Source organism: Tamandua tetradactyla, chromosome 6 (assembly GCF_023851605.1).
Source record: "Tamandua tetradactyla isolate mTamTet1 chromosome 6, mTamTet1.pri, whole genome shotgun sequence".
Taxonomy (NCBI): domain Eukaryota; kingdom Metazoa; phylum Chordata; class Mammalia; order Pilosa; family Myrmecophagidae; genus Tamandua; species Tamandua tetradactyla.
In genome coordinates this window covers 28,265,350-28,284,561 of record NC_135332.1, presented here as the reverse complement: position 1 = coordinate 28,284,561, position 19,212 = coordinate 28,265,350, and the positions used below count along the sequence as shown (strand labels likewise).

Genomic DNA, 19,212 nt, shown 5'->3' with positions numbered 1-19,212 from the left:
ATTGATGTAGATGTTCTAAGAACTGATCATGGTGCTGAATATACAACTATGTGATAAAAAAAGAAAAAAAAACCCTCCAATACCCTATTGCTTTTAGACTCATGGTTAAAATCCATAGCATGGTCTGCTATGCCCTACGTCACCTGGTGTGTTTGTACCTCATCAATCTTGTCTTGTAGCAGACTCTCCCCTGCTCTGTGGGCGTGGCCTTTTAGTACATACTCTTCACTCCCTATAGGTCTCACACATCTCTGGAATATTCTACTCTTCCCACCCTTACCGACTGTTTCCCATCTACTTCATTTTTCTAATGTCAGCTTAAATGTCTATTTCTCAAGAAAACCTGCCCCACCCTCTACACTAGTCCAGGTCCCCCTGTTACAAGCCCTCTTAGCCCCCTGTTTCTTTCCTTCATACGATTTATTACAATTCTTAAATATATTGAATATGATAATTATTTATTGAATGACTTACCAACTAGGCTAGACGCACTATATGGACAGGATCTGTGTTGTTTTTGTGCAACAAAAACTGTACGTGCCCAGTAGTTAACATAGGGCCTAGCTCAATCAACATATGTTGAATTAGTGCTGAATAAATGTAGAAGTCTGTCTTGATGGCTTCCATGGACAGTATCCTTCCGTGAAAGAGTTTTCATCCATCTATGGAAAAATTAGGAATATTTGAAAACTGTGGTGTTTCCTATAAAGATACATTTTATCAAAAAGGATTACCATTTGTTCTGGGATTATATTTTTTCTTCTTTTTTTGGCATTAAAAATGTTCCCTTGTTTTATAAAGTAATTGCGGTTGATGATAGTTGTAATTTTTAAACATATATTTGTTGAGCACTATCCACACACATACAGCCCAACCATATTCTACAATCAGTGGCTCATACTATCATCACATAGTTGAATATTCTTCACCATGATCATTTTTAGAACATTTTCCTCACTCCAGAAAAAGAAATTAAAAGAAGAAAAAAGAAGTCATGCGTCCCATGCCTTTTACCTCCCCCTCTCATTGACCCACAGTATTTCTGTCTACCCAATTTTTTACCTTCTGTCTCCCCCACTATTTACTTATTTTTTACCCTTATTTTTTTTAGATTTTTTTTTTTAGTATGCTGTCTGGTGGGATCACATTTCATTCTTTTTCCATGTATGCCATATTGCAGCACCTTTTGTTGAATTTTTTGTTTGTTTTTGTTGGTTTCTTTTGTTTGTTTAGGAAGTGTATGGGCCGTGATCAAACCTGGGTCTCCTGCATGGCAGGTGAGAATTTTACCACTAAACTACCCTCGCACCCCCTAGATAGTTGTATTTTAATATTCTTTCTTGAAAACGTTAAACTTTGGCAACCCTGTATCAGCTTTCCTCCCTCCCCATTGCACCCATTTTTTGTAATTTCACTGGTACATGGGAATGAAAGGTCTTAGAAAAGATCAGTCTTAATATTCTGTCACTACTTCCTTTCTTCTCATATACACACACATTCCTTGAACCCCTCCATTCACTACATGACTGAAATTATACGAGAAAGCTCACCAAGGCCTATTAATTTTCAAAGCCCAAGGACACTCCTCATTCCTATCTCACTTGACTTCCACCACATTTCACAGTGGGACCAATCATTCCCACCCTCTTAAAACTTTTCTCCTATGACTTCCATGATGCTAATAATAAACACTATGTATAGAGTGTTTCTAAGTGCCAATCACTGAGTTAAGCATTCTACAGGAATGCACCTTCTTGAATTTTCCCAACAACTTGTGAGGTGGATATTATTCTTATTCCTGCTTTATAGATGAGAAAACTGAGCAATAGGACGCTTAAGTCATGTGTGCAGGCAGAACTGGAATGTCACCCCTAGTCTGTCTGGTTCCAAAATGTACCCCCCCAAAAGAATTGAATTCCTAATGCCCAGTAACTCAGAATATGAACTCATTTGGAAACAGGATCATTACAGATAGAATTATGTAAGTTAAAATTGGACCCTTAATCCAATATGACTGGTGACTTTATAAGAAGAGGAAATGTGGACACAGAGAGGAAAGAATGCCAAGTAACGATTGAGGCAGAGAATGCCTTGGATTGCCAGCAAGTCACCACCATAAGCAAGGAGAAATAAATGGAACAAGTTCTTTCTTACAGACTTCAGAGGAATCATAGCCCTGCAAACACCTTGATTTTGGACTTATAGCCTCCAGAACTTTTAGACAATAAATTTATATTGTTTCAAGCCACCCAGTGTGTGGCACTTTGCTATGGCAGCCCTAGCAAGCTAAGGCTCTAAATCACTGTGCTATACTGCTCTCCCTTCCTTCCAGAAGATTTCTTCTCTTTGTACTTCCCTGGGTGGCCACGCCCACTGCAGTGGCTTCAGTTAATATCTATATACCGATGACTCCCCAGTCTACATCTTCTGCCAAGACATTTCTGCTGAGCTCTAGACACTTATATTCAACTGTTGATTGCAAACTTTCCATCCCATAGGTGAAGAAAGCATAATTCAAAACAGAAATCATAATTTCCCCCCCAAATCTGCTTATTTGCCTGTACTAGTTTTCTTGGTTGCTGTTACCACCAGTGTCTCAATCTGGAAACCGGGGACACGATTGATTCTCCTCTTCCCCCACACCCCCAGATGTAGTCACCAAGGGCTGTAGTCACCATGGACTGTTGACATGACTCTACTTCCTAAACATTCCTGTCCAATCCTCCCAAGGTCTACCCTTGGTTCAAACCCTCACATGAACAATTGCAACAGCCTTCTGGTCTGACTGTAACTTACCCTTGCTTACACCTTTTGCGGGGCTTCTAGAAAAAAGTCCAATCTTCCTAGCAAAACAATGGAGTCTCTTCACAAAATGACCTATCTCCTCCCTCTCTTATCTCCTGCCACCCTGCTTCTCACAGTTCAAACTGCTTAAGATTTTTGGACACATCTTTCAGTTTTACACCTCCTTGTGTTTACATGTGCTCTCTCCTGCTTCATCCACTATACATTCTTCCAAACTCTGCTCAAATGTCCCCCCTTCCTTGTGCCAGCTCACAAACCCAGTCTTCCGTCCGCCCTGGCCCGGGTTACGTCCTTACTTAAAGCAGCAGTTTCCACATATTTTCGTTTTAAGATCCCTTTACACTCTTAAATGATTGAAGACCTTGAAGAGGTTTGTTTACATGGGTTATATATATTGATATTCAGTGGATTATAAATTAAAATTGAGAAATGTTTAAATATTTATTAATTCATTTAAGATAGCAATAAGCCTGTTAACATAACATTTTTAAATGAAAAATGACTATATTTTCCCAAACAAAAGTAATTTAGTGTGAAGAGTCTCTTTAATATCTGGCTTAATAAAAGGCAGCTGGATTTTCATAGATGTATATATGTTTAATCTGTTCCAATATCATATGTCATGTAACTTCTGGAAAGCTTCACTGTACACTCATGTCAGAAGGAGAGTGAAACAAGCAAATAATGTCTTAGTATTACTATAACAAAAGTTCTTTTTTCTCACAGGCTCTCCCAAAAAGTCTCAGAGATACCCAGGGTCCCCATACCACATTTTGAGAACTGCTGATTTAGAGGATGCTTCAAATATTGCAGATATCACACTCACAGTAATATACTTCTTTTATGTGTTGAACCTGATACTCAAATATACAGTCCAATGAGGATTGGAGATTGTACTTTGCTTTCTGTATTCCCAGCACATGCAACAGAATGCTGTCATGGGACACTTAGAAGGTTGATTTTGCTCAAATATATGTAGAGTATATGCCAGGTAGAAGTGAGATTTCAGATTCCAGCCTCCTAAAGAATAGGATTTCACAGATTGGGAGTTCTATTGAGGTTTAATTTTTCAAGTTCACAAATGTTGTAGGGGCAAACAGCGTCAGCTCTCCCCTGGTTCCAGGAACAAGCAGAATTTCTTTTTAAACTCACCCATAAAGTAATCTTTCTTTTACCTTTTGAAGGAATATTTGTCTTAAAAGCAGTGCTGTCAGGGGGCACCCGGATTTGAACCGGGGACCTCTTGATCTGCAGTCAAATGCTCTACCCCTGAGCTATACCCCCTCTGCTGGAAGAAAGTGGAATGTGGTTTAATTGTAGTCTTTACTGAACAGCCCTTGTCACTTGATTTAGTGTCTATGATAAATTCTTTCAGGTTTCCCTGAGTCAGAGAAAAAGAATGGATGATATGGATGAGACTGAAGAAACAAGAAAGGATTACAAAGGTTATTATGCGCAGGTCAGGTCACTAAGCAATTCGAACTCATGGTGTGAGAGGACAGAGAAGTCTACTCTTAGACCCAGGTTTAAAGGTCCTATGGGTGTATGCGATGGTATTCTCCTCCCTCAACCTTTTCAACCTCTGGCATCTGGGAATTCTTCTAGTCTAATTTCTATCCTCCCTGCCTGCAGCCTGTGTTCATTGTCTCCCCAGTCCAGTGCTTTGCACGTGAGAGAAAGCACTTCCCTTGTCTTCCGCGAGACCTTCTCCCTGCCCCCAACATAGACTTGTCCTCGGTGTCTCCATTTTCTCTAGCATTTTTAGTGAAACTTCCTTTTACCTGGCTCCTTCTAATAGAAACAGTTCTCCCCTAGATTGGAAAATCCTTCTTTAAGTTGGGATCGTCTGCTTATTTCTTTCTTTCTCACTGACAAACTTTAAGAAAATCTGTGACTTCATTTTTCTTATCATCAACTTCCTGTATCCACAATTCTGCACCTGCTCTGGGGGTATCAGTTGTTTTTTCTCCTTTGAGTATATCTTTTATTTCTCCAACTAGACTCTAACCTCCTTGAGGGCAGGGTTCATGTTGCATTCCTCTTAGTATTTCCCCCTAGTACTTGGCACAGTGCCTGCTGTACTGTAAACCTTGAGTTGTATATGCCAGCAAAACCATAATGCTAATTAAACGCAACTATCAGATTACACCATGCCGGCACCCGAAGAGTTTAATGTTGCTGGAGAAAAACTCACGAGTTTGTGTCACTCCGTCAATCTCAGATAGAGTCTCTGTCCCAAATTTCTACACCACTTACCAAATATGTTCACTTTCTCACTCTTCAGAATAAATGTGACTATATCACATAAAACCTTCCACACCTTATCTCTCTTCCTGGCTCTCTCAGCTGAAAAGCTTGCCTCGGCTTTTTTTTATTTTTTTGGAGAAAATATAATCAGTTAGATGTGGTGGTGTGCTGGTAAATGTTTAACAGCCCGTTTGGTGGGACCTGATTTGTCGCAGTTGTAATTTTCTGTGGTGCAAATACTTCCACCCACCAATTTCAAGCTACCGACGTAAAGTCAACTGACTTAAAAAAAAAAAAAAATCCTGAAAATATTACCATCAATTCTCACAGCCTGAATGAACCAAATCCAGCACACTCCTGGGTGCCAGCTGCACGGTCCTTCACCAACTACCGTCTACATATTGACAACTCCTAAAATTCTATTTCCAGCTCAAATCTCTCCCCTCAACTCCAGAATTAACTAGATCTCCAACTGCATATCCAACATCTCCCCTTCAATGTCTATAAGTCACCTCAAACTTAACATATTGACCCTAATACTAGAATGTAAAGTCCACGAGGATAGGAGACTGTACTTTTTGTTTTCTGTATACGAGTTACCAAAAGAAGCTCCCCCCCACCCCGAACCTACTCCTTCCTCAGTGTTTTTCCTTTTTCATTTTTGTCATGGGTAGGCTCCAGGAATCAGACCCAGGTCTCTGGCATGGCAGGTGAGAATTCTGCCACTGAGCAACTGTTGCAGGCTTCCTCAGTGTTTTTTATGTCAGGAAATCACATCACCATCCATGCAGATGGTGAAGAAAAAAGAAGACTTGTTCTTGACATGCAGAATCTGGATGCCTCCGTTTCTTTTCATCTTTGCTCTTCCCAGTTGTGGAAGGCTAAATTATGCCCCCCACCCCCAGGATGTCCATCCTAATCCCTGGAATTTGCGACTATGTTACCTTGCACAGTAAAAGGGACTGAGCTGATGAGATCAAGTTAAGGATCTAGAGATGGGAAGAGTATCCTGGATTATCCTAGTGGACTCAATGTAATCATGAGTCCTTATGAGAGAGAAGCAGGAGGGTCAGAGTCAAAGAATGAGAAGTATAGATGGAAGCAGAGGTTAGAGGGAAAAAAGATACTATGCGGTTGGCTTTGAAGATGGAGGAAGAGGCCACCAGCCAAGGAATGAGGGTGGCCTCTAGAAGGTGGAAAAGGCAAGGAAACTCTCTTTCCTCCTACAGCTTCCACAAGAACACAGGCTGGATAACACCTTGATTTTAGCTCACTGAAAGTGATTTCAGAATTCTGACTTCTGGAACAGAATGAAAATAAATTTGTGGTGTTTTAAGCAATTAAATTTGAGGTAATTTGTTACAGCAGTAAAAGGAAACTAATTATGCCAATGTAATCTAAGACATCACCCCAGCTCTCTCCTGAGTTATTGCAACAGATTCCTAACTAGTCTCTTTGTGCTCACTCTTTTTGCATAGGTATATATGTGTCCATTCTCAACTTTCTAACAAATCTCCCCAACCTGCCTGGTGATAATTTAAAATCCCTCTGCTTAAAACTCATTTGATAAAATCAAAACTCCTTACCTTAGTCTTCAAGCTTCTCCACAGCCCTGACAACTTCTCCAGCTCCCATTAATCGCTCTCCCCTTGCCCACTTCCCTCCAGCTCCTCTGGCCTTAAGCCTTTGCAGTAGCCATTCCCTTTGCTTGGAATAAACGTCCCCTTGGATGGTAGTCTCTGTCATGTCATTCAGGTCATAACTCCAATGTGACCCGCTCAGAAAGTCCTTCCATGGCTACCCAACCTGAAATGGACTTCCAGTACTCCCTAACTTGTGTTTTATTTTTTGGCTTTTAAAAAGGGATCTTATTAAGTTGCAAGTTTACAGTTCTAAGGCCATGAAAATGTCCAAATTAAGGCAACCAAAGATACCTAACTCCAAAGAAAGGGCCGATGAAGTTCGGCTGGGAAGACACATGTTGATGTCTTCCTCTCATTTCATAAGGCTTCCCTGGGCATTTTCCTTGTGGCTCTCTTGGCTCTAATGCATCTTCCAAAAAATCACTTGTGTTTTATTTTAATTTTTTTCCTATCACCACTGGGTATTTCCTTGTTTATTTGTTTGTTCCTCCATTTCTAGTCTGTCCCTCTCACTAGACTGTAAACTCAGTGACAGCAAGAGCCTTTGCATCTTTCTATGGAAAGTATCTCCAGCACCAAGAGAGGGATTGGCATAAGTGAGCATTCACCACCCCCCTTCCCCCCCCAAAAGACAGGGGGACTACTAGAGAGTTTGGTCAGGGAAGGCCTCACTGGGGACATCTTTCAGTTGGTGTTTATATTCTTTTTTGGCAAGAGCAGGGGAAAAGATTCCATATCCAGTTTTGCAAGGGGCTGTTTTCTGACTTATTAGGGGAGAAAGATGAGTAAGATTTTTGATAACCCCACTCATTTTTAGAAAAGGCAGATTAATGTAAACAGATGGTTTAATGGGAACTCTGAAATTGATGAAAAAGAAACCTACCACATTTAAGCCAGCAGGGGGGGTATAGCTCAGTGGTAGAGCATTTGACTGCAGATCAAGAGGTCCCCGGTTCAAATCCGGGTGCCCCCTCGCGGAGTAAGTTTTTCACTGCCTTTCAGGGACTAAGCTACCCAAATAAGAATAATGTGATAGATAATAGTTAGCAGGTTCCAACATCAAAGCTCTCAATAAATTACTCTCATTTAATTTGAGATGTAGGTTCAGTTTTCCCTTCAGATGTTCCCACAGAAAGAGAAATAGAGAGCCATAACTCAGATATGCCAGGAGCATCACTTTAATGCTTCCCCGACTCTTGTGCGCACTCTGCTCTCAGTTCTACACTTGAGTTATGGCGCCCAGCTATTCCTACCTTGGAACACCCAGATCAGTTGGATACTACATGGTTCCACATGGTTTAATGTTAATTGTAATCGATTCTTGGATAAAAATGGCATGGCGTGGTGGGGCAGGTTGAGAGAGAGATCAATATTATTTTGCTTCGTTGGTATACTGACCCAAAAGACTAGAACAAAACCAGATTCTGAAAATTTACACACCAAGTTTAACAAAACAGGGAACAGATACAAGAAAGAAAAAGGCAAAATGTTTTCCTTCCTTTTATTAGTTGAAAGGCAAGGTTTTTGCTGGATAAATTGTAGGTCGTATTATTTGAGGCCTGAAGTTAGGGGAAAGGGTTGAAAATTTTGGCTATTTCTTGGGTCTGATCTTTGTAGGCGACAGCTCTGCTCTTTTCACGTCCAGCTCAGCCCGGCCGTTCACAGCCCCGGGAACCGTGGAAAAAGAATGTATTCGAGTATTCCCCCGCGAGCCAGAGGGATGACACAACCAGATTCCAGATTTAAAATATCGCAGCTGCCCCCTAACCCATGCAGCATGCTTCTTCCTTTCTCCCTAATTTTTCCTTTTTTGGGGCAAAATCCAGCCGCGCAGGACGCTCTTGCTTCTCCCTTGGCATTTTTCATTTTCCTCCGGCCCAACAGTGATATGGTTGCTCATTGAACCAGGCGATATCTGTCTCCATGTTTAGGATTTGAAACTCGGTGGCCTTTTAGTAGTATTAGTTCTCAAACTGTGGTTCCCCGAGCAGCTGCAGCAGCATCACCTGGGAACGTGTCAGAGATGCACATTCTCCGGGCCCTATCCAGGCCTAGGGAGTCAGAAACAAACAGGGTGTGTTTTAAGAAGCCCTCCAGGTGATTCCGATGCACGCTCATGTTTGAAAATCACTGTACTAGATTATATCAGACTGCATCGGAATATAACTTCATTTTTGTAATTTAAAATGGGTTTATGGATTTGCACGGGCCGTTTTAATGTTCTCGAAGTGCTTTCACTCTTTCATAAGGTGACCACAGTACGTCCAAGTCCCCGGCGAAAAAGGAAGCTGAAGTTGGAGAAGGTTTGTCTGTGGATTTCCGTTCTGACCCCCCCACCCCCACCCCCGGCATCCCCATAGGGAACAGAACGCTCATCTGGGGTATCGTCCAATTGAACCCGGCACCTTGAACTGCCCGCCACAGCTGCCCGCGGAAACCCCGCAGCCCCTCGCGCGGAGAATGGCGACCTACAGCTATTGTACCTGAGTTGTGCGTGTACCCACCCCCTCCTCCTCCTCCTTTCGCTGGGCTCAAAACAAAACCGAAAACTTTCTGCTAAGGTTGGAAAATGCGGAAGGGACTTTTTTCGTTTTTCTGTTATCCTAGGACCCTATGTTTAAATATGAATCAGGAAGGAATTAATGGTTCGCTCGCGGGTTTCGACACACACACACACACACACACACACACACACAAAGAAAAGGAAAGTATAAAACATAAGTGTCCTGGCGGCTGTGGCGCGCCGGGTCGCGGGCGCAACTTGAGCGCGAGGCTGTGAGAGGGCGCAGCGCGCCAACGTCCACGACAGACGCTGACGGACGAGTGTCTTCCTCTGGGTGAGCCACCTCGCGGTGGCCGTGTGCAGCCGCTTCGACCACATCCCAGCGCCCACCTCCCTTTCTGGAGACACTTCCGTCACACCGCGCATAGGCCTGGCCCAGCGCTCAAGCCAGAAAGACCAACAAACTGGTGTTTGTCAGCTACAACCTTCCAAAACAGACGCAGCTCCGCATTGCTTATGGGAAACAGGATCAAGGAAGAAATGAAGGCCTTTCAGGAAAAGGTCTAGCTGAGTGGCGGAAATAAGCGTTTGTAACTTATGTACGATATGATTTTAAAGAAATTTATTGCATTTCTTACACACATACAACAAGAATGAAAAAGAAAGCCACAGTGGTGATAAAACGTGAAAGATCCTACCGAGGGGGCACCCGGATTTGAACCGGGGACCTCTTGATCTGCAGTCAAATGCTCTACCACTGAGCTATACCCCCTCGCCAGCGCCGGGCCTGGCAATGGATTTTTTGAATGCTAAGACACTGTTGCAGCTGTTACATTAGGAAAAGAGAGTGGGAATAAGGAGAAAGGAATGAAGGAGTAGAGGAAGCGAAGCTGGAAGCACAGGGTGCCCGGATCCGGGGAACCCCGAGGAAAGGTGCATGGCAGAGCGCCGGGAGGAAAGAACCAGCCGGGCCGCGAGGCGCGGATTCCTCGAGCGAGGAACGGGTTCTGCCCCACAAATGTGGGAAAGGATGTATAGTGGGAGGGGACCTGAGAGGATTCCCGCAGGTTCACCCCAGAGACAAACGGGTACACAGGGAAGTCCCGAATAACGCCTCCCTAGTGACTCTAGCCGGGCGTTCAGGAGCGTTCCAACCCCACCCGACCCCCCACAGCCTGGGCGTCCCAGATGCGCTCCCAGACCCGCTCTGCGCTGCCTCCAGCGCGGGAAGGGCCCTGGGCAACACCGACTGCCCGCATCTGGCGGTCGGACGCGTCTCCCCAAGGCTCAGTCCACCTGGGCGCGCCGAGGTGCTGGAGGCCCTCTAGACGCACCTACCGCCCGCCCCGCAGCCCTCCCCGGAACCCGCCCCGGCGCAGCCCCACGTTGCCCGGGGAGCGCGCCTCGCCGCGCGCGTTCCTGCCCGCGCCCGCGGCGCGTCCCCGCCCCGGTGCAGCCCCTCCTCCCCGCGGTGTTTATTAGGGGAAGGAGGGCGGAGGCGGAGGCCAGTTCCCCAGCTCCAGCCGCCGCCGCCGCTGCCTGCCTAGTCGCAGCCGCGGTAGCCTCCCGCCAGCCAGTCCCCGGGAAAGAGAACGCGCGCGAGCTCAGGCGTCCCCGCCCCTGCCTTTCCTGGAGCCATGAACCCCAACTGCGCCCGGTGCGGCAAGATCGTGTACCCCACGGAGAAGGTGAACTGTCTGGATAAGGTGAGGCTCGGGACCGGGACCCGGACCTGCGTCTTTGCAATTCCTCGAGTAGTGATCCGGGTTGGGGGAGGAGAGAGGGGCCGGGTCTCAGCCTTCACATCCCTGCGATCCCGGGAGGAGGGAAGGAGGGCGGTGTCATATGGTGGGGGCAGTCCCCAGTCTGGAATCCAGGGGATCCAGAACGAGGCTCCGAGTCCACGCGTGGGCAGCCACTATGGAGAAGAGTGGGCTCTGTGCCCCGGGGCTGGGAGGACGGGAAAGGAGCCGGGAAGCCAGGCCGGGGGAGGAGGGTTAGATTAGGGGTGCAGTCCCGCCCCCTAGGGCCGAGAGAGCTAGAGGAGACGGCCGCTCCCTCTCACAGCCCAGCCGAGCGCCAAGTAGGCGGAAGCGCCGGGCGCTGGGGGAGGGGGCGGCGGGGGGGGCGGGGCAGAGGCTGGGGGGCCCAGAGAAACCGTCCCTTCAGGCCGCGGATGGCCACGCTTCCTGGTCAGGAGACTGGGGGGGCGGGGGCCATCAGCCGGGGAGTGTTGCATTTGGTGAAGAGGGCTTCGGATAAGATCCCCGCCCCACCGCGGGACCCCCTTTTTGACCGACCTGTAGCCCCCTTGGTGGTTCAGTGGTTAATGGTATGACTGACCTCCACCCTTAGCTTCCCAACCTCCACTTCAAATTTAAAGCCAGTTCCCAGTGCTGGGCAGCCCAGCTTGAGTAGGGTGGGGTCGGGTGCTGGAGTGGGATGGGTGGGGGGTGCTTCGCAGAGAGCTCCTGAAATTGCGCTCAGAGCTGGATACCGGCTTGTAGAACAAAGACCTAACTTTTCAAAGCAGGTTTCCCTGATGGAGGGTGGGGTTGGCTGAATTCAGAGGAAGACGAGGAAAGGGGGAAGTGTTTTGGGGGAGGGGAGGGTGGCCTTCTGGAAATTCACTGTCCCCTTGAGGCCCTTAAGTGTGCCCCCACCCCCTAAGCTGGACTCGTTCATCTGGTTGTCATTATATTTTGGTGGTGGTGGTGGTGGTGTGTGTGTGTGCATGGAGGGGGGGTGGCGTTGCAGAGAGTAGAACTGGGTGTTTGCAGCACAGTTTTGGGGTAAGATCCAGATCACTTGGAAGCTCCCTAAGGTCCTAAGCCAAACCTGCTCCTCCTCAGCATCCCTCCCCAGAAGAGTCCCTGGGATTTTATCCCTCTTCCCATGGTGTCTTCTCATCCACCTCCCAAAGCTGGTTCCAAATCCAAATATTCTCTCCTTTCTTTCAGAACTGACAGGGGATGGGGTATGGGATGGAAGAGGGCTGCAAAGCCCTTAAGCCAAGTTCATTGCTGATCTGGAGGGGGTTTTGTTTGGGAAAGGATAGCTCATTGGATACTTTGTCTCTCCCCTCCCCCCTTGGGGTTGCAGCTTCCTCAATGAACTTTAGCCTCTGAGTCAGGGTGAGGGGGTGGGGTTCCAAGGTTCTGAAATATGTTCATACATACTTTTAGGGGAAGGGACCATTTGCGTTGTTGCCGTTTCACTGTCCCTCCTAAGTTTGGCTAGGAGGAAAGGAAGGGCGGGAGGGGAGGAAGGGACATATTGTGGGCAGGAGGGGAAGGTGCTAACCTTCCCAGTGACCATTTCAGCTTTTGGAGGGCAGGAATTGACTTGGAGGCACTAGAACTAGAAGAAGTCCCTCCTCCAGAACTTATCTGTCCTTGCCTACTAGGGTTTTTGCCCTTCTCTTGTGGTAAGGATTTTGGCCTCTGCATCCTGAGTTCCCTATGACCCTCTTTCTCCCCAGTACTGAATTGGAAACAGACTGTGGGGACTTTCTTTCACCCATATAAGGCAGAAGCAATACATAATGGAGGAATAGCTAGGCTGGGAGTTGGGAGATTTGGACCAAATTCTAGGTCTGAATCTTCCAGCTTTATGAGTGGTTCTGTGCCTCAGTTTTCATCATCTGTCAGATGGGTATGAGGATGTTATTTCTGTGGAGGGGGCAGGTGCCTATCAGAGTGCCTGGAGGGGGATGTGGTGTAGGCTTTGCCCTCCCTATCTTTCTGGGATCCCCTGGCAAGTCCTGTCCCCAGCTCTCCTTGTAAAGACCGTCTGAGCTGTGCATCCTTGGCTGGGGTGGGCAGTGGGGAGAGAGGAGCAGGGATCCTTCATGGTGCCTTCCCCAGCTGTTTTCTGGCCCTGGGCAGAAGAAGACTTTAAGGTAGGGGTTGCCTTAAGAAATGGGAGTTGGTGATACCTGTCTCTTTTTAGAGCATTCCCTATAGGTTTGGCAAAGGGGAGCCTTCCCCACCCTGCCCTGAACAGGAGCCCTGGAATATCCAGGTATCAGACCAATTCCTCCCAGCCTCCTCCAGGCAGTAAGGCTAGGGCCTGGACTGGGAAACAGTACCTGGTGGATGCTGGGCTAAGACCTGGGAGGGTGGAACGTTTAGGCCCATAGGCACTGTTGTTAACCAGTTTTTCCGGGTTTTGCATTTACAACAGGAGAGAGTCAAATTAGACTCTTTCCCTACAGCACTTAGCCCACAACGTGGCCAAAGCATACGCTCATTCTTTAGATGTTAGCCTTTTTTCCTCCCTGAGATTTATCTCCCAAGACATGGGTAGGTAGAGGCCATTCACCTCTGTGTGGCCACCCTGTCCCAATCCTGCAGTACCCTGTGTGCTCAGCACCCTGGATAAATATGTGTTGCTGGTGACAGTGTTTGAGGAAGGAGGTTGAATTTGCTTCCCTAGAGGACTTCTGGGATTTGGGTTGAAGGCAAAGCAGGATGACCTTAGTTGCTCATTCATTCAACAAATATTTATTGAGCACCTACTTTGTGCCAGACAGTCTGAAGGGCTTGCCGCAGGGTGTTTGGGGAGGAAGAGAGAGGCCTTGTCTTTTTATATTTTTATTTTTCCTGTCTGCCATGTGTCCTTTACATTTTGAGAGAGGTAGAAAGTTCTGTCTCAGGCCTTGTTGGGAAGCTTTTGTATCTGGAATCTGCTTTGTCAAAAATCTTGCTCTGTCCCTCTTCTCTGGCTTGCTTCCCCTGGCTCCTAGAGACAAGTGGATGTTTAGGACGGGTGGAGGATCAGTCTGCTCAGAGTTCCCCTATGGCTCTCCCCAAGGCTGGACTCTCTGCCTCTGGTTGTCTGAGCCCCTGAACAGGGGGCAGCAAGGTAGAAGGACACTGGCTGGGCAATGGGATGCCTGGGTTCAAGAGCACAGAAAGAAGATAAGTCCTTGCCTCTGTGGTGCTGTATTTTCCCAGCTGAATCTTAGGGTATCCCATGGTTGCCTTGTGACCATCTACTCATAAAAGTTATTGCTTATTGTGGTGTGCCAGGCTCAGTCTTCACAGCAGCCTCACCCAGTTGATGTTATTGCTTCTGAAAATATTGAACCTCATAAACTGAGACTTTGACAGGGGATGTGACTTGTCCCTCTTCCTAGCCAGAGTTGGAATTCAGATCCAAAGTTCTTTCTGCTCAGCCCCTTACCCTACCTTATTATTGTGGGAAGTGGGTTCCATGCCTTTCTGGCCCTGGCCTGAGGAGTGCTTTGTGCCTGGGTTCTTGTGGGGACCTAGGGCGCTAGGATTGCAATGGTCTCCCCCTGTGAATTGTTTCATGCCTTTAAGCCAGTGCCCAGATGGCCTAATGAACTGGGCTGGTGACCCAGCCAGGGTGGGGCTAGTGTTGCCCCTGGAGGAGAGAGAAACTAACCCTGGGTGATGGAAGGGAGGGGAAGGTCTCATGTTCCAACCCTGAGTCACAGTCACCACGGGCAGCCCATGTGCAGAGGGCCAGGTGCCATGCTGCAGGGGTAGCGACCTGACACCCCGAGCTGTGAGGGGCTGCTCTTCCACACCCCCAGACCGTGATTCTGGAAGGAATGGGGCTGGCCCAGGTGAGGGGGATCCAGGGCAGGACTTTTGCCCCCACCAGCCTGCGCTTGCCTTTCTTTAGAGTGGGTTTTCTGTAGGGTGGGTTGCAGCTTTGAAGGCACAGGCAAGGAGTATCAAGGGCCTAGCTCGGCCGGAGCCTTGGATCTGGGCTGAGGTTTCTGATGGGCACCAGAGGTTTGGACTGGGGAAGTTTGGGTTTCTGGAAGTCTATGTGGGTTTAGTAGGCAGCAGGATGGATTAGAGTTGCCTTCCCAGAGGTTGCTTTCCTGAGTAAGGAGTCCCAGGAATGCTTCTCCAGAATTCCTTACCTGGAGATTCTCTAAGGAAGGGAGGGTTTTGCTCTGGAATATGGCTGGGTGCCTGGGACAGGGAAGGAAGCAGACAGAGGGTCACTGTGGGATTATATTGACTTACTTCCCTGACAGTGACCTTCGCCAGGTCCCATTGTTTTTGAGACAGAGCTGGGATCTCTTTCATCTTGGGGTCCCACAGGGACTCTTGAGTGGCTCACTATATTCTGCCTTAAGTCCTCACAGCTTTGCTACACTACAAAGGGTACAGTGGCAGAAGCTGCTGGCTTTTCCTTAGCCTCAGGACCTTCAAGAGAGGGGAGAGAGGTGACATGAAGCAGCTCGAGGGCTGGGTGTTACGCTAGGCCTGGAGCGGGTGTCCTCTGGTTACTTCTCCCAGCTCCTCTGCACACTGCTTCAGTAGCCTGAAGGCACTGAGCTTTCGTTATTCTCTTCCACTTGTAGGGGTGCAGGTGACCACCCCACTCCCCAGCTTCCAGCATGTCTAGCTGAGGGTAACCTAGCTGCTGACCCAGGTAGCCACCACCGGCTTGCAAAAAGGCTCCCTTTCCTCCAAATGGCAGCCTGGAGGGGTCTTGGGGAAGACCCCTGCCCCGAGCCTGGTCAGTGTGCTGTGCGCTGGGGCTCGGCCATCTGCTGGGGCAGGGAGTGTTGGTCTCACTCCCGTTGCTTCGATCAGGAGGCAGCCTTTGGAGGTCCCCGGTCTGAGGACAGCGTGTATTCCCGCATATGTATGTGTGAAAGTGGGTCATGGTCTGGATTCCGGAGAATGTTTTTCCTGGCAGGCCCCTGCGGGGGTGTGGGGAGGCAGGGGCCCAGGCAGGGCGTATGCGGCTAAGCGGACGGGGGCCAGCAGACTGGGTGGTGACAGAGCTGGGACACTCTGCCAGTGTCTGTCAGTTCTTGGGGGAGTGAGAAGGGTGGTCCCTTCAGGGGCCTATGGGGCAGGAGCTACTGTGTTTTAGTTTTTCAGCGTGTGTTTGTGTGTGTGTGTGTGTGTGTGTGTGTGTGTGTGTGTGTATGTGTGCGCATGTTAGGATATGTACCAAGAAAAATCTGGAGAAGTCACTTGCTGGGTGATGGAGGTTGTGGCGGGGGCTCTGGGATGAGCCTGGGAAGCCCTGGTTGGGGTGGGGGGCTGTGAGCACTTCAGCAGGACCAAGTGTAGACCAGCCATTTCTTTGCTTCCAGACTTCTTCCCAAAAGAGTGGCTCTCCTATCAATGTTTAATATTCCGCCCTAAGAGATTCCTTTGGTTGTCCTTGAGAGGAAAAATATCCTGATAGAAGGCAATTTCCCTGTGCTCTCTGGTTGAAATTGGCCGGGGTGAGGCTGGGGTGGGTTATCCCAACCTCTCAGCAGTCTTTTCTCTGCCCCTCCTCCATCTTGTCCCAGAAGTAACTTCTAGTTTGAGCAATACATTTTGAAAAGCACTGCCTTGATGGAAATTCCTTGACGGATGACCCATGTGGCTGGGCACCTTCGAAAGTCTCCCTGGGACTGTTCCTGGTTCCTGGCATCCTTCTTTGGGGAACAGGGGAGGGTGTATTATGCAGGAGTGTCCCCCTGGCTGTTGGAAAATGGGGTGGGGACAGGTCCCAGGTTGATAACTGATCCCGGGCCTTATCCTGGAGGGCCTTATCCTGGAGTACCAGCGGGGGATTTGTATCTCATTTGCATAGTTTGCCTGAGCAGCAATATTTCTCAGGGATAGGGTCACTTCTCTTGCATCATTCCTCCTTCCCTCATGGCCTTCTGCTCCATTCCCCTCCTTTAGCTACACTGGGCTGGTCCTGAGTCCCGGCTCCAGGTCCCTGAGCTCTGCTGGAGTCTTCCCCTCAGGAAGACTCGAACTCAGTCTCACAAGTATGCATTGTAGCTGTTGATCCCCAGCTGTACCCTAACACACATACAAACCTGCAGTGAGCCCCCTTGTGTGAAGTTCTTACCTGCTGTGCCCAATTCCTAACGTTAGAGGTGCCAGGCATTGTGCTGAGGGCTTTGCAGCTGATTTCTCCTTTAATCCTCCCAGCAGTCCCAGAAGGGTTAGGAATCATTATATCCATTCTGCAGATGCAAACCAGGCTCAGCAAACAGGCTCACAGGTGCAGGACCCTTCCCAGCTGTTCACGGTGGACTTTAGATGTCTACCCTGGGGGTCTGATTTCAAGGCTCAGCTTTCCTGGGCGCAGGGCTGCTGGGTGCTCTCCTACCAGTTATCCTGCTCAGGGGAGGGAGAAGGATGAGGGAAGGGCAGAAAGAGTGTGGGTTGCTAGAGCCTAAGGCGTCCGCTCCCCTCCTCTGGCCGGGGTCCCACAGCCGTAGCATTACCTGGGCTTTCAGGGCCTTGGGTTGAGAACTGGGAGTGCCTGGGCTCCTGGCCTGGGTGTGTGGAGCTGGGCCCTCTTCCTTTTCTCTGGGCCTTGTCAAAGCTAGAGGAGCTGCCCGTTCACGTTCAGCAGCTGCTTCTTAGCAACCCCAGTGCAGCTTTGCATAAGCAATTAGGCCTCTCAGCTCTGGGGCCTGAGGAATGGTCTGGGGGAGGTGGAGCTGACCTTCGGGGGCTGCTTGCCACCACTTTAATTGGTATTTTCCCTACTCACCCTTCATGTCTGCCCCTCTCCTCTCCTGACAGCTCAAATGGCTGACTGGTAGAGGGACCAAGAAGGGGAGGGGAATGTCATCAGCTGCCAGAGCCTGTGTGACCTGAGATGTCCCTAGCCGCCCGGGGTAATTTGATGTTTTCCCCACCAGCTTGGGCTGGGCCAGACCCCAGGATGGAGCCCTTGCAAATGCCCCCCTCCTAGGGCCTGAGCCCTGGTTCTCAGCCCCACCCCCTCCCCTTGCCGGAGTCCCAGTGTCTGACCCTTGTCCTCCCTCTGCTTCTGTCCCCAGTTCTGGCATAAAGCATGCTTCCACTGTGAGACCTGCAAGATGACACTCAACATGAAGAACTACAAGGGCTACGAGAAGAAGCCCTACTGCAATGCGTGAGTCCTGCCCCGGCTGGGCCAGCACCTGGGCCCCCTCCCTGAGGGCTTCCTCCTCTTCTGATAGCCACGAGGTTGCCCAGGGCTTCCACCCCCTCCTTGCTAAATGTTGATCACATTTAGTCCTCACTGAAGGGAAGGGACTTTCCCAAGATCACACTGCTGCTGGGTGGCGAGTTCAGCCGCAGTCTCTGGTAAAGCCCATTCTTCCCACCACGTCCTGCTGTGGGACAGGGATCCGGGCCATCTTGGTCTCCGTAGGATAAGTGACTGATCCGCCCCGCTGTCGTTCCCATCAGTTGTGCTTGTGGTGGGAGGGCCTGTCTCTCACTTCTCTCCTCGTCCCAGCAAATGGCTGTCTCCTTCCCTCTCCACCATATCAGAGTGGCTGGGCACTGCTTAGGGGCTCCCTCCTTCTCTGAGACCTTGGCTCCAGCCCCTCCTGTATTTGTGTATTAAGAAGGGGGTGTGGCATGAAGCATGTGATGTAGGGGGGGGGGGGGGGGCAGGTCTCCCTGTCTGGTGAAGAAATGCCATGGAAACCATGCTTCTGGTTTGGTTTGGTTTTGCTGTTTTTTTTTTTTTTTTTGGTGGAACTGACTTAGGCTGTCTTCCTTCTGCATTGAGAGAGGTGGGGTCTCCCATCTCAGAGGGACATCCCCCATCTCAGGGATGTCCCATTCCCTTCCATGCCAAGTCCTTCCTTCCAGTTGTGGAGTGCACACCTTCCCTCTTCATATTGACCCCGTGCGTGGCCCGTGTAGACTCTGTGCCACTGTGTGGCACACTTGGAGCCTCATGGCCACCCTGCAAGGTGGGTGCTGTGATCCGCTCTGCCAGCTGAGGCCCCAGAAGGCCGAGTCACTTGTAGGTGGCCAGTTGAGTATTCATATTCAGGATCTGATAGGAGTCCAGGGTTTTTCTTTGTTTGTTTTGTTTTGTTTTTTTCTAAATTCTTAGCCAAGAGCCTCATTGCCGCTAAAGTCCACACCCAGGAGAGGAAGTTTGGGATTTGCCTACCAAGAGTTGGGGACACATGCCCCTTTTAACAGCTCTCTCTTCCTTATCCCACCATCTACTCCCCTGCTATTACTGATGCCTCCTCTCCTTGGAGCTTTG

At 48.9% G+C, this 19,212-nt stretch overlaps 1 protein-coding gene and 3 non-coding genes across 5 annotated transcripts in view; 2 read left to right on the top strand and 2 right to left on the bottom strand.

Annotated features, from left to right (window-relative positions):
• Window positions 1-4,017: 4,017 nt before the first annotated feature.
• TRNAC-GCA (transfer RNA cysteine (anticodon GCA)) lies at window positions 4,018-4,089 on the bottom strand. Its single transcript has one exon. It is a non-coding gene; the product is annotated as a tRNA-Cys (tRNA).
• Window positions 4,090-7,596: 3,507 nt separating this feature from the next.
• On the top strand, window positions 7,597-7,668 carry TRNAC-GCA (transfer RNA cysteine (anticodon GCA)). The gene has a single exon. It is a non-coding gene; the product is annotated as a tRNA-Cys (tRNA).
• A 2,230-nt stretch (window positions 7,669-9,898) lies between these two features.
• Window positions 9,899-9,970, bottom strand: TRNAC-GCA (transfer RNA cysteine (anticodon GCA)). Its single transcript has one exon. It is a non-coding gene; the product is annotated as a tRNA-Cys (tRNA).
• A 668-nt stretch (window positions 9,971-10,638) lies between these two features.
• Window positions 10,639-19,212, top strand: part of LASP1 (LIM and SH3 protein 1) — a 44,044-nt gene continuing 35,470 nt past the window's right edge. The window contains exons 1-2 of one of the 2 annotated variants that reach the window (XM_077164564.1): window positions 10,639-10,904; window positions 17,999-18,093. In XM_077164564.1, coding sequence (XP_077020679.1) covers window positions 10,836-10,904; window positions 17,999-18,093 — 164 coding nt within the window. In that variant the 5' untranslated portion in view covers window positions 10,639-10,835. Of the gene's footprint in view, window positions 10,905-11,366; window positions 11,391-17,998; window positions 18,094-19,212 lie in introns of those variants that run through there. The other variant, XM_077164565.1, reaches the window with a different exon arrangement.